General features: G+C 46.8%; 1 protein-coding gene across 5 annotated transcripts in view; it reads left to right on the top strand.

Moving 5' to 3' along the window:
* GRIK4 (glutamate ionotropic receptor kainate type subunit 4) overlaps window positions 1-22,970 on the top strand; it is a 304,903-nt gene that overhangs the window by 280,526 nt on the left and 1,407 nt on the right. For 3 of the 5 annotated variants that reach the window (XM_073321251.1, XM_073321249.1, XM_073321247.1), the window contains 8 exons: window positions 482-595; window positions 8,494-8,603; window positions 11,037-11,210; window positions 11,447-11,612; window positions 13,846-14,071; window positions 15,548-15,676; window positions 19,102-19,220; window positions 19,860-20,320. In XM_073321251.1, coding sequence (XP_073177352.1) covers window positions 482-595; window positions 8,494-8,603; window positions 11,037-11,210; window positions 11,447-11,612; window positions 13,846-14,071; window positions 15,548-15,676; window positions 19,102-19,220; window positions 19,860-20,225 — 1,404 coding nt within the window. In that variant the 3' untranslated portion in view covers window positions 20,226-20,320. Of the gene's footprint in view, window positions 1-481; window positions 596-8,493; window positions 8,604-11,036; window positions 11,211-11,446; window positions 11,613-12,291; window positions 13,802-13,845; window positions 14,072-15,547; window positions 15,677-19,101; window positions 19,221-19,859; window positions 20,321-22,970 lie in introns of those variants that run through there. The other 2 variants (XM_073321250.1, XM_073321252.1) reach the window with 2 other exon arrangements.

The following is a 22,970-nucleotide window of genomic DNA, read 5'->3' as shown; positions in this document are numbered from 1 at the left end:
GTCCCCACTTACTATGGTCAGGAAGAGGGAGAAAGCCTGGGAGGTGAGTGTCCCAGAGCTCCGATCTTTGAAAAGGGACAACTGGTCTTTGTTCTGAGCTTGGCCTAAGGTTTGGTGAGGCTGGGAGAGCACTGACTGTTCCTGGACAACAACACACTCTGCAGTGACATGGGGTGAAATTTACCCCTTGCAGATTCCCTGCATAAGGCCTAGGCTCTGCCTGAGTGGGGCCTAGGCCTTACCCAAAGTCCTCTGCTCAAGGTGAAGTTACACTCAGGAGGGAAATGGCAGAACTCTCATTGACTTCAACAGGGCCAGGATTTCCCCCATAGTGAATAGGTTGGTGTCCTTGGCTACGGGTTTTGTGGGGACGAGTCCTTCGGAGCTGGGGATCCTTCTGCCAGGGGTGTGGTTTCTCTGCCCCCTTGGGTCCAGCCTTTGGGGCAGGCTGTTGATCTTCTCTGCATTCCTTCCTCTTTAGAAAGCCGATTTGGCAGTGGCTGGCCTGACAATCACGGCTGAACGGGAGAAGGTGATTGATTTCTCTAAACCTTTCATGACTTTGGGAATTAGCATTCTCTACCGAGTTCATATGGTAAGAGACCTATTTTATAACCGTGTATGTCATAGTTATTTGCATGCAACCGCACGTAGTTATAGGGGAATAATGAATGACTCAGACAAATATTTTGGTTTCTTATTTAAACGCAAATGTGCTGGACCCCCAACCCCACCCACCTCTCCTGTCTCGTCTCCCCCCCACACCCTGTTTCAGCTTCATGGGTTCAGTGTGGAGACACTGCCATTCAGACTCCCAGTGCCAAATCCCACTGGTTCCAGGGGGAGCTCAGCGCACAGAGAACTGCATGATCTGCCCCCACCTGACTCAAAGGGTATGTCTACACTGCAGTAACCCACTCCCCCTCCAGCACCGAGGCTTGGCGCCTGGGTCGGCCGACTCGGGCTCAAGGGGCTCAGGCTGCAGGGCTAAAAATAGCAGGGTAGAAGTTTGGAGACCGGGCTGTAAGACCCATCCCCCTTGTGGGGTTTTGGAGCCCGGGTTCCAATCTGAGCTTGAATGTCTACCTGCAATTGTTCACCCCACGAGCCTGAGTCAGCTGCCCCAGCCCAGCTGCCGCCATAGTGCGGCTCTTTTACTGCAGTGTGGGTGTGCCCTACAAGGCTGAGCCAAAGCCCATGAAGTCAGTGGAAAGGCTCCCATTTGGTTCTGCGGGCTCTGGAGCAGGGTTTGAATGCAGCAGGTGCCCTATCGTTACAAACATTGCAGCTTATTGCTATCCAGCTATGCTATTTTCTGGCGTCCTTTCACGGTGTTTTGGAAGACAAGCAGGATTGAGCCTGTGTAGTATTTGGATGGGAGGCCTGTGGAGTTGGCTTATCTAAAGTATAAAGTGGTGCTATAAACCAGGGGCTTGACCCTGTCACCCTTACTCACTTGTGGAGTAAAATTGTATTTTACTTCGCAAGCAGTCCCATGGATTTCAGTGAAACTACTCATAGCGTAAGGTTTAGCTCAATATGAGTCTGTGTGACCGAATCTGGCCCTCAGTAGAGGAATACCTAGGATGTCAGAGGAGGCATTAGTGATTCAGATGGCTCTATGTCTGTACTGATCCAATGCCCCAAGGAACAGTGTTGCTGGGTAGGGCTGTGTTTTGGACAAGATGCAAAATAATATTACTTTGTATCATGCTTTTTCATCCTTAGATCTCAAAGCCCTTTATAAATATGGGCAGATATTATTGCCATATGATAGCCGGGAAACTAAGGCACAGCCAAGTGAAGTGACTTGTAGGACAGGCAGCAAGTCAGCAGCGGAACTAGGAACAGAACCCCATGGAACAGAGCTCCAACTTTTGCCAGTTATCGCCTATGTGACCCACCTGAAGTCAGTAGAGCTTCCCAGGGGTAACCAAGGACAGACTGTGGCACTAAGGTTGTTTATAACGAGATGCTGTAATATACCCAGTTGGTGTTTTGATATGTGCTTTGTATGGCTCCGTAGGCAATAAGAAAATGGTCTTGATTACCCATCAGCTGAACAACAACAACAAGATAAAACAATTAAAGCCTCTTCTATCCTCCCCCCACCCTGTCTCAATACACAAGGCTGTTAAAGATGCAGCATCTGACACCAATGTAAACAAACTTGCACATACATATCTGTGTGCCGGGTTGTCTCCTGCCAAGAACAAACAAGTAATTAAAATCTAGTTAAAATTCCATTTCCTCTGGTACGTGCAGAATGAAGGATCAATGAGTTAACTGATCAAACAGGATCAGACCCTTTCATGCTCTCCAAGATCAAATGTGTGTAAATATTCCTGCCTTGCAATGCATGCTTTCTGCAACTCCCACCCCCCTTGTCCCCAGCTTCTTCTATGTCCTAGATGTGTTTCTGAGAATTTCAACCTGCTTGGGTTCTGGTGGGGTTTTTTTTTTTTCTTTTCTCTCTTTCTCTTTCTCACAGACGTTTAAAGGGAGGGGAACTGAGTGATGAGCATGCTCTGCTTCTGACTTACTCTGTGACCTTGGGCAACTTCCGTCACCCCAAACACAAGTCTTACTTACCTGTCATGCAGGGAAGTGGTGAGGATAGTAGTACAGGGCTTTGGAGAGTTAACACACCCTCTAAGGGTGTGGCATTAACTGTTGCTGCCCCTGAATCTAGACAAACATTTGAAACAGCTGCAGGTCTAAAAAGTGTTTTGCCAGTATTGTTATGCCATGGGTCTGTTACTCAGGGCTAAATCCTCAGCTACCTCATCAAGCATCAGTGCATAGGAATTGCCACGCTGAATCAGACCAGTTGTCTGTCTCCAACAGCAAGGTGCAAGGCATCCTGTAGAAACACCACTCAGTGGATCCTGAACCACTGAGGCTGCAGTAATTCCTGTGCCCCAGCTGCCTGGGGGCAGTGGTGAGCAATCACTGGTGGATCTGTTTAGCAGCAGATCCCACCCGCATAACTCTTCCCGCACTCGTGATCCTCCCAAACCCTGCTGTGCAGGGAGCACCCCGAATCCCTGAGGTGGATTCCGTAGCTGCAGATGCCACAAACCATCTCCACTGCAGCACCACTGCTCAAGCCGCAGCAGAATCACCCCAGGTGCCCTGCATTAGGTCTCTCTCCCGCCCCCTTGGAGTGGGTTGGGTTTCCCACTGTGCAGGAAGGTAGTGCATAGGAGCAGTGTGGCAATTAACGAATTAAACCAGTAAATATTTATTTAGCAGAGGAAGGCATGATAGCTTATCCTTGAGGCTTTCCTTCAAGGATTCAGTTTGCAGAGCAGACGAAGGCAACTCCAGATCCCCATCTGCTCTTCTCTTTTCCCGTTCCCCGCACATGGAGAACTGCAGCTGACGTATGTTAATCCATGGCTCCGATCAGACGTTTCCTAACAAATAACTACAAATAAATTTCCTGCCGAGGAGTCGTTGCCACGTCTCAGTTTCCCCCACCCACAGCTTAGTGACATTGTATTTTATTTTCTGTTTAACTTCAGTTCCAAATCCTTTCTCCCCCGCCCCCATCCAACCACCGTGCTGTGTGTCTTTCCTATCACACATAACCAAATATGGCAGCTTTAAATGGGGCTGTCATTTTTCTCAGTTTCAGTTGTTGTGATATAATCGAGTGTGGATTTCTGACACGGGGACTCTAATGGACTTTCTGACCCACGGGCTGCTGAGAGAGTTTCTCCCCCACCCCCCGATCTTTGTCCAGCCAAGGGGATACTGTGGAGAGAAGCAGAGAATGAACATGAGCTCTAGACAATGGATGAGGAAGGGGGCTGTTTTCTGTAGGCATCCAGGGGCAGTAGAGCAGGATAGTATTATTTGTCTTACAATAACACGTGCTGAGATCACGGTCCCATTGTGCTGGGTGTTGCACAGACACATGGTGAGTCCTTGCCTCCAAAGACTTACAATCTAAACAGACAGGACAGACAAAGGGTGGGAAGGGAAATGATGTGCCCAAGGTCACACAGCAGGTCAACGGAAGATGTTAGCCATGGTACTTAATGCCATACTGGAAGGTGCTCAGATACCATGGCAATGAAAGTGGTAGAAGAACCTCTTTAGAAGAGTGGAGGCAGGATTAGAACCCAAATCTTCTGATTTTCAATCTGCTGTTCTACCCATTGGGCCACTCTGCCTCTTCAGGTCAATTTCTTTACTTTTCCACCAGTGGCGGATTTAGAATTAGTGGGGCCCTGTAAGCATCTTCATTTTTGGGGGCTCCCCTGGGAACCCAGCCAAGAAAAAGAACATTCTCTCTTATCCTCCCCCTCCCCCGTTTTTCATTCTTTTTTTCATCCTCCTCCTCCATCCGCCTCTTCACCCTCCTCCTTGCAGGGAAGGGGGCAGCGGGTCTCCGTGCGCTGCCAAGGGCAGGGGCAGCATGCAGAGCCACCTCCCCCCACCAGGGGTGCACAAAGATGTGCCAGCAGCCAGCCGCTTCCGGGAGCGGCGTGGGGCCACTGGCCACGGCATGCAGGCAGCCTGCCTGAGCCCTGCTGTGCCGCCGGCTGGGACACAGGGGCAGGTTGTCAAATATTTGTCCTGCATTTTGGGGGGGCCCCGTGCCACCGCACAGTTTGTTTCCTGGTAAATCTGCTCCTCTTTCCCACTGCAGGGACAAATGCACGGACGATGGTGCAGGGAGGTAATCACTGCACTCCTTGGCCCCGGGGGGGGGGGGGAATCATTCCAAGGGATGGTACTACCCCTGCTTTCCTTGGTGTGCTGTGCCACTGGGAGCTTTAGTTTATCGTCAGGACTACATGAGAACTGCACCAGCAGCAGCGGGTGAAGGGGTGCGGTCAGCACGTCCTGTAGCTGTCCTGGCTGCATCCACTACCCTTGTGGTCTGTGCCCCTCCTGCATTCTCGGTGCAGTGGAAGTTGTGACCATTTCAGCGCAACCTCACGGCCCTCGTGCACTGAATCTGGCGCCAGCTGTGGACGTGGCCTGTACGTACAGGCTTTCTGCTGATTCGCGGTGTCACTCCAGTGCTGTTCTTTGCTCCAGGTCCCACAGACCAACTGGTGGGGAAATGAAGCATGAATACGCAGCGTGGCTCGGGCCAGCACAACGTGCAGTGTTATCGACTCTGCTCACCTAGTAACGAGTACAGCTGTGCAAAACACAGCAGGCTGGGCTCCAGGGGTGCATGTGTAACCCACTGGAGAGTGTGTTACAGGTCCCCTCTTGATGGCTGATCCACAGACTAGGTCAGTCAGCTACAGCCCCAGCTGGGGAGCACTGACTCCCACGACAGCTCATGCTTTTAGCTCTACAGCTCCCCAGTGTAACAACAACTGTCCCAAGTGCAAACATTTTGGCTTTCACCTGGCATAGAGACCAAGCGGCTGGGCTGGCTTATAAAGCAACAAGGTACAAGAAAGAGAATTTATGATTCCTCACTACGTTGGTGAAAGAAAGGACCAAAAAATATCCCAAAGAAAAACGCACGCAAAGGTGTCACTATTAATAGCTATAAACATCATCAAGAATGTGGCCCACAATAACTTAATAGCCAGCTCTGAACCAGAGCTTCCTTATAGCTAAGCTTCCCTTTTCCAGAGGTGTTGGCTGCTTATTTCAGTCCAGGGTTTTGTGCCTTGGGCTAACTTTTGAGTCCCCTTTACAGGAACTTGCTGCACCTGTGCTTCCTGCAGGGTTTGCCCAAGCTGGCTCTTCCAATGAGCAATAGCAGCATCCAGCAGCCATCAGTAGCTTTTGCACAGGAGTATATGTGTAAGCCACTGGTCAGCATATTAGACATCTCCCCACTTTTCCTGTTTCAGAGATGTGAATCTGTTACATCCCTGAGTGCCTGGTTCTCGAGTCAGTCTCTAACAGCTTGAGCTAATATATTCCGTTCTAGAGGTCCCCAGTTCATTTCCAAGTGTCGGCTGTCACACATTCGTCTCCCTCCTTGTTTTCTAGAAAAGATATAAAGACAGACAGAATATTACAATGGGTAATGAAAGGAAGAGAGAGGAACAAAAGATGAATGTAGTCTGTTTCACGGTTCATTCCTTTCCCCATTCACTTGTACATTTGAATCTGGGGTTTTTGATTTGGTCCATCTTGACTTCAATTTGGGCCTTGGTTTGTTTTATAAGGCTCTTGAGACATTGTGATAGACCTTGTTGGAAATGGGATTTTTGAACACCACCCAAAACTAGAGCAAATTAAGCAAAGGGGGCTTTTTCGCTGAAAAATTGGTGTTATTTTTTAGCAAAATCCGAATTGGTTTTGAATTCCCAAAGTTCAAAAATCTATGAAAATCCATTTTTGCTTCAAATTAGGCATAGTTCATTGCGAAACTGGCCTCTGCAGGACAATTTCCCTTAACAGTCACTGACATTTCTCGGCCTGGGAAAAAATATATTGTGGCTATATTTCTAGGGGAATTTTTTGGGGAAAAATTAATTGCTTTGGGTTTAAAGACAGCTAAAAAATCGGAAATCTGATTTGTGAGGGAAGCCGGTTTCATAGGGGCGGTAGTGGTTAGGTGTTGTTTATTGTTGTTGTTACTTTATGTAGTGCTACACCTGGGCATAGTAAGCCAGTGGACTAAGGGGGAAATGAAGTGGCTGTCTGCTGAAGATGACTCCCATGTAAAGCAAACAATCCTGCAATTCAACAGCTGCCTCACTGGAAGTTCTTTTTCTCTGGGACACACTGGGAGATGACTGCTCAAGTGAGCTGGATTGAGCAAATGCCAGTATATGCTTGTGAGAGGCATCAGAGTGAGATACCAATAAGGAAGGTACAGAGAACTCAGCTGAGATGTAATAGAAGGATCCATATACCAAGTCTCAATGTCCGTCTCTCAGAGTCTGGAAACGATGCAGAGAGGGTGGGGAAAAGGACATTTCTAGTCTCACTTTAATATAAGAAGATCTAAGTCTCAGCTGGCTTCAAGATTACAAGTGCTTTAGGAAATCATACACTAGGATGTTTGGTGATCATGTGGGTGACTTAGCCATCTATGCAGAAGTTGTAGATTCCCATGAGCGACAGGGTCAAATCCTAACTGGGTCAACTCAGCCCTTCATCCCTCCATAGTGGATCACTGAGTTGCATGCTTTTTGCTGTGTGGGTCTTTCTGCTGAGACCTTAAAATCAAGTAGCTTGATTTGCACAAATGCTGAGCACCCACAATGCCCACGCAGGTGTCAGGGGCCCTAAATCTCTGAATAGCACGTCACAAGATGCTTTCTTCTTTGCATGGGTATTAAGGAACCTATGGAGCTTATTCTGAAAGAGCAAGTCTTTACGCCAGTGTCTTTTGCCTCATTTTTTACTCCTCCCCATGGGTAAGCAGCGTGCAGTGGTGCTAATGGTTTGTAGCCCTCTCCATTTCAGAGGTGCTGTATCTGTGTAGTTTGGAGAGGAGTAAGAAGAATTCTCAGCAAAACGGGACATGCTCAACATTTGAGATTCATCCCAATTAGAAAACTTCACAAAATTTCACCATTTTTTCTGCTCAAAAATTAAGGTATTTTGAGAGAAAAAAGGCCTGTTTTTTCCAGCAGAGGAGTGTCTGTTTTCAAACAAAGGCGGCTTTGCAGAGAAAACACATGAAATTCAGACATGGTTCCTGAGATAAAGTAACTATTTTACTGAACTTTGCAGAAAAGGAACATTTCAACGGCTGCAGAAACAACATTGCAAATATTTCTTTTTCATGTGAAACTTTATGCAAACATTTTCTCCACTTCTCACTCTAATGGGATCTGATGCTCTTTTAATCACCTACAAATGCTCCCATTTACCACTACCTGGCTGCTAGGTAGATTATTTGCATAAGTAATGATTGCAGAATCAGGGAATCGTACTTTTGAGATCCTTCAGGTTCACTATAGAAATGTAAGATAAAGATATTGGGTCAACTACCTCACTGGTGTATCTCCGGTGAGGTCAATGGAGTTATGCCAGCAGTGATTTTGACCCATAGGGATATAAACCTTCATGCTTCGAGGTGTATGCCAACCTCTAACAAATGGGGGTCAGGAAGGAACTGTCTCTAAGGGTAGGTTATACCATTACTGCAGGGTTTATTTCACTTTCATCTGAAGCAGCATGTTCTGGCCACTGTCTGAGACAGGATGCTGGCCTAAGTGGAGCCCTGGTCTGATCTGGTCTGATGATTTCCATGTACCTATATTCCTATTATATATCAAAGTGAAGGGGTAAAGAAGAGGGCCATACTGGGAAATGTATGTTGGCTGGTGAGCTGCTGCGGAGCTTAATGCCTTGTTCCTTTTGCCCTCTGTTCCACCTGTATCTCCTCCAAATCATTTGCTGATCCCTTCTCTTGTTTGCCTGCATTAATCCTGCGTTGCTCCTGTGATTTCACTGCCAGGTCTATGTATTTCATTGTGTTATGTTGCAGAATGGACTTTTTGATTTAAAAAACAAAAACCTGCTGGACTCTTTTTGTCTCCATCTTAGGGGCGCAAACCCGGCTACTTCTCTTTCCTGGACCCCTTTTCTCCTGGTGTCTGGCTCTTCATGTTACTTGCCTACCTGGCTGTCAGCTGTGTCCTCTTCCTGGTTGCTCGGTACTGTTACTTTTATTGCAGTTCCTTTCCCATCCTCATGGTGCCACCTAGTGTCAGAATTTGAGAACTCCATGGGGGGATGTGGTGCGGGGAGGGGTTAGGTTGTGCCGGGGGGTCCCTGCTTCGGGCAAAAGTTTGGGAGCAACAGGAATGGGGATTGGGTGTCATATCATCCACCACCACCATCTGTCTGTCTTTGCTGTTCAGACGCATGCCCGAACACATGCCACTGATGCAAATGGCAGCCCTGTGACTCCCACTGAGAAGTACTGGCATGTCGCAGTAAGACTGGGGCAGTAGCAGATCAGTCAGATTCGCATGTGTTTGGCTGCACTGGCATCAGCCAATGCCAGAGGCAGCCTTAAAGCCTGGAAGGGGGAGGTCTGAGATGAGGTCTCATGCAGCACAAACAGGCAGAGCCTTGCTCTGTTTGCATGCTAAATTCAGCACAGAGAAGCCCAGCTGAGCGCTTTCAATGGGAACCGTGAAGGCCAGCAGATCCGGCCAGATGGCAGGATGCAGAGATTGTCCTCAGAAAACAAATTCACAAGTGTTCCCAGGATCTATGCTGGTTTCTCCTACCCTGTCAAGGCCCTGACTGGACAGAGATTGGAAACAGCATTAGCATCTTTCTGGAGACTCACAGTTTAAGCACTGGTCTTGCTGGACAGGTGTCAACTCAGGTTACCTGTGGCCAGGGGTAATCATATTACTGAAGGCTCCTCTCCAGTTGTGGAGGCGGGGACCGTGCTACAATGCTGTTTTCCCCTGACCTAGTAATAACATGGTTCTTTTGGGAGCCTAGATGGGCTCCTCAAATGTTCTCTATGTCCTGGCAGTGTGCTAAAGACATGCCCAAGGGCACTGTTTGAGGGCATGGCTAATACCCAACCCTCATTACAAAATGGAACTTTGTAGTCACTGCGTCCCCTGGCCTGGCTGGAGTTGTAAGATTGACAGGGCTTTAATGGTTTTCAAAATCATGTTACAGCTTCAATAACACAGCTCTGTAAACCACTTAACAATGCAGTCAGGCACTACGTGCACTGACATTTGGAGCCAAGGTAGCTGTCTGTACATGTTTTAAACATGATTCTTTAGAATGGTGCTTACATGATTTCTGATCTTAGTGGAGGCAGGTTCTTAGAAAATACTCTCCCAACATGCTCAGGAGTTTGTAGCTCCCTGCAGGGCCTTTCGGCCCTTGTGATGGGCAGAAAAGCTTCTCTCGGGACAGCATTTCGCTGTCAAACATCCAAAGAGAGGAAACGCCACCTCTCTGGAGTCACAACAAGGCACAGTGAGATCCAGAAGCAATAATACGTACCGTAGTTTGGCTAATGTCAGTGTGAGCCAGTGGAGTCCCCACCCAGTTCCCAACACAAGCTGCAATCATAGCATCGAAAAATCAACCATCTGGGGTCTGGTTTTATTAATAACAACACCACATGCACCCCAACTCCAGCCTTCTCCCCTGGTTTGGCTGCTCCTATGGTTCCTCCCCATCTGCCTCAGCTCCTAGATCCCTCTCCCAGAGGGCTGCTCCCAATTCTGGGTGGAGTGTAGGGAAGCACACCACCCCTAACAATCATTAATCTGCAGATCCGTCTAGAGTCGCAAACCCCTGCTTAACGGCTGAGTCAGCCAGAGAATCCAGCCACCTTATTACACTGACAAAGTTTTCACCACTTCCCTCTTGCAGCAAACCTGTCTGTCCATTGCTTGGGCCCCTGTGCATGCCTCAGTTAGGAGGAGGAGGAATGCTCACTCAGAAAAGAGTTTCACTGCAGGAACAAGACACCCTCCAGCCTGACAACTCTTGTGTGCCCGGGCCCCATTTCTAAGGATGCTGGCTGTGGGAGCAAGCCAGCCACAAGAGGATTTCTCCTCCTACCGGGAAAAAGGGCATGAAAAAGAGACGCGGGCCTGGGGGGTGAGAAGGAGAAGGAAAGAGATGCAGAAGTTGAGGATGGGGAATGAGAGCCACTTGGCTGATTCACAGGCAAGGCGCTCAGATAACTCCTCACCTGTGATGCCAGTGAGTTCTGTCCCGCCCTAGCACCAATTCCACATGGGAAGCAAAGTAAGTGCTACTCTGGAGATATGAGCTACAGTCATTTCAATGACACTCCACAGCCAGGTTGACCTAGTAATCGCTATCCTTTCTACAGTGTGTTCCATGTGGATTTCAGCTCCACCCCTGTGAGCTAATCAGAGCACATGGCACTTTCTAAACACCAGGCTCCAACTTTGTGTTTGAACTCTGCAATGATCCCCTTGATGCCTGTTGCCAGCAAAGAGTTTCCTACTTAGAAATTCTGCCTCCTGTTTAGGGGACGAGTTAGAGCCTCGTCACTTTTCTTTCCCCCCTTCTGTATATGGTGTTTCCTGTAACATGAACGTATTTGGCCCGGTTGTTTCTTGTCACTGTAGACTGACACCGTACGAGTGGTACAGCCCCCACCCCTGCTCACAAGGGAGGTGCAATCTCCTAGTCAACCAGTACTCTCTCGGCAACAGCCTGTGGTTTCCAGTCGGGGGTTTCATGCAGCAAGGATCTACTATTGCCCCTCGAGCTGTGTCCACACGGTGCGTCAGTGGAGTCTGGTAAGGAAACATGCCCGTCAGAACTGTAAACAGCCTGGGAGCTTTAGGGTAAAACACCATGGTATCGTTTTCACAGGGGGTTTCACATGTTGGCCAACAGCCGATGAGGCTCGGATAGTAGGAGCTCCAGATTGGGACAATCCTGCAGTTAACAGGAATTCTGTTAAGAAGATTGAGATCAGATTGAATCCCAGAGGGAATCTCAGTTCACCTTTTCTTCATCCTCCCTTTCCCAGGTGGGCATTCACCTTGATCATCATCTCCTCCTACACAGCCAACCTGGCAGCCTTTCTGACTGTGCAGCGGATGGATGTTCCCATAGAATCAGTGGATGACCTGGCTGACCAGACAGCTATTGAGTACGGCACCATTCATGGAGGCTCCAGCATGACCTTTTTCCAGGTGAATCCCATTCTCTTGCTATGAGGGAGTGGAGTATCGCTCTGTTAGAATCAGATGTTTCCCAGGTAACACACCTTGTCCTGTCTTCGGTGTGTCCCATTTTAGTCTCCGGTTTGGGGGGGAAATTTTAGGAGAGCCCAGACCAAATGGCATTCATAGCAGTTTGAGCCCATTTCATAGTCACTGATACCATAATGAGATTATTTATTTGATCCGATTTGTGTGCACGGTGCCTTAGACGTGTACGAAATCAAGGTTCCTTGCCCATTATACTGATAACATAGCAAGAAATATGAGTAGATTGAGATTAGGATGGGAAGAGGGGAATCTGAGCTTGTGAGGGTTATTTACAAAGAAATTTCTGTTTTTTCTTGGTTGTATTTTCAGTGGGCCAAATTCTCAACTCCTTAACTCAGATTGTATCCTCAGCCTAACCTCCCGCTGAGTGACAGACTAAATCTAAGGGGAGTTGTCCTCAGGGTTGGGCACAAAGGCCCAGATCCTATTTTTGAGGAGCTGGGCCAAGTTGCTCAGAGACAAGAGGTGGGACCAGATTGTGCTGGAGCTGAGATAAGTGAGGGAAGGCTAAGAGGTGGAATTTGAAGGAGGCATTTCCTAGCACAGCAATGGAAACAAGCCTTGGAAGCTGGATGGCTAGATTCATGGGATCTCTTTTCAGGACAGCCAGGCAAATGCCTTGCTTCTCGTACTCAGAAGATCAGTTTGTGCACAGAACACCAGAGAGTGGGTAGTAAAGTTGTTCGTAGCCATATGCTGTACCCACTTGATACTACCATCCCTGACAGCTAAGTATTCTGAGCCAATTTTTCATAAGTGTCTATGCATTGTTAGGCGGCCCTACCTTCTGCACATACAAGACTCAGTGTGTATAAGCACATAGGTGTTGGCCAACCCTGATTAGCTCAAGAAGACCTCTGTGTGCTGGTGCAAATCAGGGTTGGTGCCTGTGTTAGAGTTTGCTCACATGCAAGTCAGGCACATGCAAAGGTTTCAACACCATTTAGCCCATCATAGACTTCCATATATCTCTGCATTTCCCTGTTCTGTCCAGAATGGGAATGAATGAGTTAATCTTTTGCACAGTGCTTTGAACACACAAAGAAGATATACGAGGATTATTTATTTATTAAATGCTGAATTACCAAGGGGCGAGCGCTTTTCTCGCTTTATTTTCTGTTTGAATTGAAGCAGGAAGCCCTGAAAATCTCATGAGTGAGTCTGATCTTTCCAGCTCAATTTTGCAGACCCAAGAGGTTTGACAAAGGGACGCTTAAGCAGAATTCTGTGTCTAACACTAATTGAACAGAGCATGAGTGAATATGCATTTACTTAGTCCTGCTCTCTTCAGGGACACTGCAAGTTATAAATCGTGGGCTTGAGTCTCCATTGCACCTTGCATAGTCATTTATACTGTGTAAACTGAGTAAAAAGTAAATCAGAATGTGGCATTTATACCCCCATTTTGCAAACACTTTGCATTGGCGTAAGTGATTGCACAAGATGCAGGGCAACAGAACCCCCCTTATATTAAATAATAATAATTAAACATAAAAACTTAGAAATACTAAATCGGAGTATATTTTAACTGCAATTTAATTTCATTATCTATGCTGCTGGTCTAATGTTTGCCCTTCACTCAGCTCGGGAAGTGGAGATTAGCTTAGTCAGTTTCCCTTTTGTTTCAAACACAAAACCCTAGATTCCAAAAGCCGTAAACTTTGAGGGAAATTCAGATTGGATGTTAATACTGGTCCCAATATGGGGCCTGATCCAAAGCCCATTGAAGTCAATGGGCTGCACCAAAACCCCAGATCCAAACATCTTCAGAATCCAAGAAAGTTTGGGTCCAAACTTTGTGGCCTAAAGTTTTTGGGCCTTTACGCTTTTTCATGCTCATGCACTAACTCAGTGCTGCAACATTTGGGTTGCAATTGCTGCATGGGAATTTAGGTTGATTTAAAAGCAAACCAGCCAAACAAAAATATTTCCCACTGGACTGTTTTTCAGATGTCATTGTGAAAACATATTTTTCATGTTTTATAATTTTTAAAAATGTTTTTAAGCTGAAAGCCTAAGGGAATTGGGCATCTGGCCCCCTTAAGGTCCTTGAAAAAAATCTCAGCTTTCTACTTCAATATGCTTTTTAATTTGGGACCTAACCTATCAGATGGGGTCCCCTGCAACAGCTCTTCTTTCTTCCTCTTTCTTGCAGAATTCCCGTTACCAGACGTACCAGCGGATGTGGAATTACATGTACTCCAAGCAGCCAAGTGTGTTCGTGAAGAGCACGGAGGAAGGGATCGCGAGGGTGCTGAATTCCAACTACGCTTTCCTGCTGGAGTCCACCATGAACGAGTATTACCGTCAGCGCAATTGCAACCTCACGCAGGTCGGGGGCCTTCTGGACACCAAGGGCTACGGGATTGGCATGCCAGTCGGTAGGCGGTGAAGAAAAATTATAGCTATTCTCAGCTCTCTGCAGAGGATTGGAGCATTTGAAAGGCTGAAACGGCTCTAGGAGCAATGTCACTTTTCACAGATGTGCCATGTGTCACGTTTATTTCAAAGAGACACCATCCAGAGGAAAAATCAAATGTATTTTAATTGTTCATCTGCATCCCTTTAGATTATATAAAATGAAAGATTTTTAAAATATGCCATTATTTTTGCCGCATTTGTGCTCGTTGTTTGCTGTTTTGCCCTTCACTCAGCACAAAAAGTGAGACTAGATGTGTTAGTTTCACTTCCTGCTTCTAGCTCCAGTGCACAGGTGTAAAATAACAGTGCTGAGAACTCCAGGGATTTTATCACAAGTCTGGTGTTTTCCTTGGAGCCTCAGCTTCTGGATTCAGGTTATTAACAGACAATCTCAGCTTTCATGTTTTGGAAAATGAAAATGTTGTTAGCCCTCGTGGTTAAAGAGAAAAGCCTGAATTGTGAAGCTTAAAGGCTCCAACTCCAGCTGACAAATAAAAAAGACCCCAAATTTGTTATCTGTAAATATCTCTTGATTCTTAGGCCAGTCTCATGATTTGGGGGGAGGAGATGCCTGCTTCGTGACTTTTGAATACTTGGGGTTAGCAACATTGAAATAGTATCATTAATAGCTTCCTTTCTGGTTCTCATACACATTGCTATTGTCTTTGGATTGGTGCTATTGTAGAGGAAGGTTTAAATCCTAGAATAACTGTGTATTTTAACATTTCTATTAGGTTTTGTTAAAGAAAAAAACCCCTTTCATTTACTAAATCTAAATTACAGGCTTAAACTAGCTGGCTGCGTCCTGTGAAGCAGTAAAATTGCAGTGGATAAAGCACATGCTGCTCGTTTTGACACTGGTGGAATTTCACTGAAGTTACTCTGAATTTACCCTGTTGTACAGCGTAATCTGTCTGAGGGTCTGTCTTCTAGATCTCTGATAGTGAAGAGTACAGAGAGAGCTTGTGGCTGGGGGCTTGACCCTGGCTTCCAGTGAGCGTTTGGGTTTGCCTGGTGGTGAGATTAATTGCTGCTATAGACAGAGAGCGGTTTCTATTCTTGTCCTCCACAAGGGAATTGAAGTGGATGATTCAGGGGAATGGGAATGAGATGTGCAGTTGCCCATTTGAATCCTGCCCCGCATGGCAGCAACCAAAAGTTTTTCCCTTTTGCTGGCTGTGTGGCGGCCTGTGGGAGACACCTTTGAGCCCCACGTGGTCCACAGGGAACAAATCATTGCCCACAGATGGCACTGATTTGTTGGCGGTTTCAACGGTGAGGACTGAATGGGCCATCAGGACTGAACTCCCCTCTATCTGCTTGGAAGGGGGGTTCTCTCCAGTTCGGGCACATTGACAGGGCAGCATGTGTGGTGTGGTGTGGGGAGAGGAGCTGCCTGAACTATATCTTAACTCCCCTCCCCATGGGTGTTGCAGGCTCCATATTCCGAGATGAATTCGACCTGGCCATTCTCCAGCTGCAAGAGAACAACCGCCTGGAAATCTTGAAGCGAAAGTGGTGGGAAGGGGGCAAGTGCCCCAAAGAGGAAGACCACAGAGCCAAAGGTAAACCCTGATTCTCAGAGACGCAGGTGCCTCCTGCATGGTACAGAGTCTATTAATAAGGCTGTACAGCGGTCACATTATCATAGATGCTGGCAGAATGAGCTCACGCACCATTCATGAACGATACCAGCCGGAGGTTTGGTTTGGTTTTGCAATTATTCTGACCTGAGATTTCTTCCTTAACAATGCAAGGAGAAAACCAAACAGCTCTGCTGAGCCTCATGCTGTGTGTTTTTGCCTGGGGCAAAGATAGTAGCAACAACCAAATGACAAATCTTGGAGGCATATGGAGGGTAAATTAGCTTCTAATGAATGTTCTCAGCATTACATGGGGAAATAGATGGCTGAAAGGATTGTATCCAAAACCTGGACTCCTTTAAAAGAAAATGGAATATCATCACAGAACCTTGGGTTAATGGGTTAATCTAAAGCTCCTTTAGGACAGGAAAAGGGGAATGGGGACTTTATTAATAAGGCTTTAAAATGGAAGAGCAAGTCCTTCTGGGTAAAGCGACGTAAATTGCCATAAAAGCCATGGCCTTAGGCTGAAGTCCCAGCGTTAGGAACAGTTGCCAGCTTAAAGCAATCGCTACATTTTTGGCAGTTGCTCTAATTTAAGCAAGCAAATTTATTTTTTTCTGCGAGGCTAAAAGGTTCCCTGGCTGAGAGAACAGCCTTTTGACCCTTACAAGCCCGGAGACGAAGAGCCAAGCAAGCTTCTGATTGCCATTTCGTTTTCATGGCACATCTGATGTGAGGGGGTTTTTCCAGTTTATAAGCCAGACTGTATGGACGACACATGGGCTTTCTCCGGCATGGAAACTTCCTCTGTATGCTGCTTTGCTATCAGGAAACACTGCGGTGTACTTCAGATCACAGGGAAGAATGCTGGTTGCTGGGAGTTACAGATGTGATCTGAGCCCCAACATCTGGAATTAGATTCCAAATTCCTTGGGTCTGGGTTTTTAGGTCAGCCCCTTATCTTTCCCAGCGGAAGGATGATCCAGTGAGCACTAACCTGGGACATGGGAGACATGGGTTCAAGTTCCTGTTCCACTACAGATTTCCTCTGTGATCTTGGACAAGTCACTTTGTCTGTCTCTCAGTTCCCCTTCTCTGCAACAAGGATAACAGTACTTCCTAACTCACAGCAGATTATGGGGTTCAATACATTAAAGAGTATGAGATGCTCTCATCCTACAGTAATGGGCATCAGAGAAATGCTACAGAGAGAGTCTCTTGAAGCCATTTGGAAAATGTGCGCCCTGCCTTGCATTCCACGCCCACCCAAAGCATAGGGATATTTGGCGGTAGGGTTTCTATTCACACCTGTTAAACCCCCAAAGTTTTAGGGGAAGGAAGCGTGGGGAGCAGAGGGGATGTCTAGATACGCTGCTCCTGGTTTGGCCTGTTCTGTTTTATTGCAAGTGGCCTTCAATTGTGAGCAAAACAGACCTCAGCACAAGTAGCTCAAATTCTCTATAGGTCTCTCTTAAAATCACACAATAATTCCTATTTCTAGCCATTCGGCACCAGTTCCAGGCCCCTCTCACTGGGAGTATTGGATTACAGGAGAGTCTCTGAGTGCCTTGTTGGACAGAAATACCCAGTGACTTGTGAGAGCGCTAATTGCTTTATCTTGACATCCCAATGCATAACCGAGCTTCAAAGGGATGAAAATCAACTGATAAATTATTAAAGGCATTACCTTCCAGGGAGGGGATGGGCACTCAGCAAGCTCTAGAGAGAGCAAACTCCAGACAGACCCTGAAGGGCAAAATCAGAAAAACGGGCCAGTTCTGATGTAGGCGGAGCAGGGGGACTGGGAGCCAGGACTCCTGGGTTCTGTTCCTGGCTTTGCCACTGACTCACTGCATGGCTTCAGGCAAGTCACTTCCCTGTTCTGTGCCTCAGTTTCCCCATTTGTGGAACTGGGATGGTCATAATCAGCTTGAAAGAGTTGCATGTAGGTAATGAAAAGTGCTTGGGAGGATTATTGCTTTAAATGAAAACCCAACTATATTCTAACCCTTCTTTGGAGGAAGGCTGAGCCAGGCCTGTGGGTGAGGGTGGGGAGGAAGCCTCTGAGCTGGGCATGGGGATGAGTGGGAGAGGGGAGTCTGAGCTGATATTGGGCAGTGTTTATGGGAGGCCGAGGCAGGGTCTGGGTCGTGAGTTTGGGGGGATGGGAGGTGGGTTTGAGCTGGGCCTGGGCTGTGACTATGGGATTTTATGCCCTGTAATCGCTGTCTTAGCGGAAGCATATCTCCCTGCAAAGGTCTGATTTACTGGGTGACGAGAGCCCTAGAGGGTTGCCAAAAGAATGATGGAGAACGGGGGAGAAATGTCACTCTGTGAGTTTTAAAACAAAGCAGATCAGCAATTTACAAGGATTGGGGGGAGGTTTTATGTCGAAAAGCCACGCAGAGATTAGGTCAGTAAATCACGGATTCTCTCGCTTTGATTTAATGTTACAGAGGGGGAGGAAGATTTTACAGGTGTCCTGGTTGACTAATAGCCACATACAGTCCCCTCAGTACAAGGTGCCGCATGCTTCATTGTCATCAATTCAATCAACAGTCCAGTCCACCCGTGACCCTAGAACAACAAGTAGTGGTGAAAGAAGTCATTTCTGGGACTCTGCATGCTGAGCTAAGGGCCCAGCTCCCTGAAATTTATCTGGGGCATAGTCTTAGTGACGAGGCCACTGGAGAGGGACTGAGGGGTTCTGGTTCCACCAGTGACCTAATGTGTGACCTTGACTAAATCATTTCTCCTTGTGCTTCTGTTTCTCCTTTTGCCTGCCTTGTCTATTTAGATTCTAAGCTGTTTGGGGCAGGGACTGCCTCTTACTGTCACCTAACACACTGCGGCCCTGATCTCAGTTGCGTCCTCCAGATGTAAATAGTAATCATTTTCTATCAGCATTATTGCATGTGAATGAAGGAATTGCTCTTGGTCCTGCCCTCTCCTAATGTTCTGATTTCCATCTCTTCCTTCTCTTTGCTTTGTCAATGATGCTTTCTCATGTCCATTTACTGACTTCATAGTGACAACCGCTGAGTAAATAATTTGTAGGACATAATTTATCTGATTGATCTTTCTTCCTTTTCCTGCTTTGTTTATCTGCAAACCACTTTACACTTCTCTCAGAGGTATTTGTTGTTTGAAATTATTTGCTAAATCATACTTCCTAGGAAGAATTCTTCGATCGCAAGCAGATCATTGCAAGTAATTTGGTATTTACAATTCAAGCTGTGCTAGTTAATTTTGATTGAACAGCAAAGGGCCCATTGTACTGTTTTTGTTCCCTGGGTGGATGAGCTCAAAGATAATTAGAAGAGTCAAGATTTCTATGTGGTTCCGAACACAACATTTGTTGTCTCTTCCTCTCCAGTTTATTTTTTTCCTTTGCTTTATTTCAGGTCTGGGAATGGAGAATATTGGTGGAATCTTTGTGGTTCTCATATGTGGCTTAATTGTAGCCATTTTTATGGCAATGCTGGAATTTTTGTGGAGCCTACGACACTCTGAACAGACAGAGGTAGGCTCAGGACTGTCACTGATGTTGCAGGAAGTATGCACATTAATGTTTGTGAGGTCCTCAAGTACTGCAGTGAGGAGCACCATAGAGAAGCCTATAAAAAAGTGGGATGGGTCTGGAATAGATGAGGGTCGTGGGTCTAGGTATGAATGTTGCAGGCAGTGAGACCTAAAACACAAGAGAATTCCAGGTACAGAGCATGTAAAATTTCCAGTGCACTCAGCCAGGTCTAGAACTTACAAACATCTTATGTGTAGTTAGTAAGATGTAGATTATCTGCAAATTCTATTTGCAGTTGTTGGGGGTCTGGAACATATGGAAATTCCATGTGCAGTTGGTGGGATTTAGAACACATGAATTTCTGTCTAGAACGGATAAGGATCCCTGACATGAACTTGAGGCTCTAGAACATGTGAGGGCCTCTGATGTTGATATTGGGGTCCAGAATCAGTGGGAATTCCAGTTAGTGGAATCTAGAACAGGTGGCAGTGCTAAATGCCGATTATGAGAACAGGTGAAGATCCCAAGCACTAGTTTTGGCATCCAGAACAGTTGAGCATCAGGATTCAGAATTGGTACAGACGTTGAGATCTGAGCAGTATCTTGGAAATTGACCTCTTGCTTGTGTGTGCCTTCCAGGTGTCTGTCTGCCAGGAGATGGTGACAGAGCTGCGCAGTATCATCCTCTGCAAAGACAGTTTGCACCCTCGGCGAAGGCGAGGGGGGATGATACGGACTCGGCCCATTATTGCTGAGGAACGCCGACCCTGCAGTACAACCACTCTCAGCAACGGGAAACTATGCGGCGGTGGTGAGCCAGACCCACTGGCGCAAAGACTTGCACAAGAAGCCGCTCTGGTGGCCCGAGGCTGCACGCACATTCGGGTATGCCCAGAGTGTCGGAGGTTCCAGGGCCTCCGGGCGCGGCCAGCTCCAGGTTCGCTTGCACAAAGCGAAGAGAGCTTGGAATGGGAGAAAGCCACCAACAGCAGCGAACCCGAGTAGAGTGGGGCAGGGGTGGGCAAAGAAACTCATGTTCCATTTTACAGAACATGGACTTGTACAATGTTAGACTTGTTTTTAAATTAAAAGCAGTTATCCAGCTCCGCAAGAACAAGACAAACCTTCAGGCTGAGAACCAGAACCAGCCAGAGATTTTTGATACCTCTCCTATCTAAGAGGACATTCATCCCACTTGGATTCTGAACCACTAGGTGGAAGATTCTCTGGTTGGCCAGTCTCCAGCAGCTTTCCCCCACCTCAAAAATCTGGTTTTGGGGTGGGTACAACACACACAGAGGGCAATTCATATACCAGAAATGCCCCAACTAGGGGGGGAAGAGTCATTGTCAGAACTACCCCATCCTAAGATAGGAGAAAAGGACACTAGTGTCATCTGTCTTGATCACACAGACTCAGTAGGGATGTTCTCTGGGAGGTATTGCTATTTGATGGGGTGGGGGGAGGGGAAGAGAGGAGTAATCTATTTTATTTTATTTTTGGTAAATCAGGGCCTGGAGTCTCCAGCACACCGGATTTCAGGTGCTGAACTCTCCTTCCTTTGCAGCAATGTGGCATGTGGGGAGTGGAAGGGAGGGACAGGAGATGATTCCCAAACAGAAGCAGCGGAAGAAATGAAAGTCCATTCAAGGAGTTATTAAAAATAAAAATGCCAAAAACCAACCAACACACACAGTGAATTCAGAGAGGCCTTGAAACACCTGGAATTTCAGGGGTTCTGTGTCTTTTTTTTTGTTTGTTTTTTCTGTCAGGGAGGGTGAGTGTGCATGGTGAGTATGAAGCATCGAGGAAGGTGTAACTGGCAGGTGTTGTTGGATCCCATATGCTCTCTTAGGAATGCTGCCTTTTCCCCCCAGCAGAGGGCAGTGGCACTTACTAGCCACTGTCACGGGCTTCTGAAAGTACAGTTGTAGGCATCATGATAGAAACTGGTGCTCACAGGTACAACACATTCCCATCCTATGAACTCTAACCACTGTCCCCAGGCTCAGTAGCTGGGCCTGTGTGTGACCCAGGTGCCATCTGGGATCTGTGGATTTCCTTGCTACCAAATGTCCTTGAATGAAGGTCATGGGGCAGGGAGGTCTGCTTCAATAGGAGGATCACTCCGGGTCTTCGTGAGAAAATCCTTCCTTGCATAGCAGCAGCAGCAGCAGCTTGCCCTCTGCTTGGTACAAATGTGGGGTTTACATTGAAGAGTTTAATTTTCTGATTGAAAAACAAAATTCTATGCAATTTCTGATTGTAAAATAAAAAGGGGGGAAGTTATAAGGGGGTGGCGATAAACACAAACCTTGAGCAAAGGTATATCCTGTTGTATTTTTTTATTTCTTTCTTTTTATTTTCAATGTACTGAAATAAAAGATGTCCTTGTACAATTATGATTCCCCCTCCCCGCCCTCCACACTTTTAAAGATTTGAGGCAGTTTGAGTTCCATCACTCATGGGTGCAGCCCAATAGCGCCCCCGGAGGATCGGAGAGGTCACTTGGTCTTCACTGCAGCAGGTTGCTGCTTTGGCCTCTGCAAATTTCTCGCTACTTGCATAATACCTAACACCTCTGTTGCTGTCATTATCTGTAATCATTCCCAAAGAAAACAAAGGAAAAAAGCTGGGAAGGACACATGATCACTTTAGAAAAAACAACACAGTCCCCTTGGCCCTATGCTGCAGTGAGATCAGAACAATGCAAGCCACAGCTCTTTTAAACCAGATTGCTGGAAACAGGGGTCTAGCATCGTTTCCCTGCACACAGGATTCCCTGTAGCAGATCAGAGCAATGGTCCACCTAGTCCAATAACCTGTAGCCAGATACTTTACAGGTGGGTATAAAGAAACCCAGAGAATGCAGATACCAGCAATGGGCACTGGAGATTATTACATAGTAGCTCTTTTTGGCAGCACCCAAAAAAAAAAGATAAAAAGAAGGGAACAGTCCCTGCTCTCAGTGAGGGTCTCTGGCCTGGGTTATGCAGGAGGTCAGACCAGATGATCATAATGGTCCCTTCTGACCTCTGAATCTGTGCAGATCCCACATTCGAAACAAACAGAACTGGGAGGGTAGAGACAAATTGAAATGTACCCATAGAATGAGCATATGAGAATTGGCCACTTTCTGATAATAAAATGTTCCAGTAACAGGGCCAGCTCCTTAGGTGCTGTAAATCAGAAAAATTCCCTTAACTTCACTAGAGCTACACACATTTACACTGAGGATCTGGCCCATAATGCTTTTGGGGTTCTTGGCTGGAAGCAGGAGGGGTGAGTCAATTCAAGACTACCCCCAAATACACCAAAATCTTGCCACGGTCAGTTGGGGCTAGTTACTTGTTGACGTCGTAGAAGAGCATCTTTGGGAGAAGAGAGCGGTGGCTTTGCCGGGTGTCCCATGCCTGGGGGCAGTGTGGGAGAGGCAGACAAAAAGGACCTGGGTTGGCAAGCATCACTAGCAGAATAGCAGGGATGGGGATTGGAAAAGAGACCAGACAGTTATGGAGTAACCTGCCCTTAGGAGATGATTTGTCCTAGCCCCATCAGATATTGTTGGCTTCTGCCCTGAGAGGGGAAGGTTGAGTTGATAACTGCTTAAAATCTCTCTGGAACCACTTAGCTCGCAGGTGGGGAGAAGGAGAAAATATAATCCCTTTCCTTCTTGGTCAGGGAAGCCATGCTAGCAGTGTGTGCTTTAACATGGTCACAGCCAGCATTCTTTTGATGCAAATGTGGACA

Source organism: Lepidochelys kempii, chromosome 22 (genome assembly GCF_965140265.1).
Source record: "Lepidochelys kempii isolate rLepKem1 chromosome 22, rLepKem1.hap2, whole genome shotgun sequence".
Lineage (NCBI taxonomy): Eukaryota > Metazoa > Chordata > Testudines > Cheloniidae > Lepidochelys > Lepidochelys kempii.
Note: the sequence above shows the minus strand (reverse complement) of the source record. Positions and strands in the feature narration are given on the sequence as shown.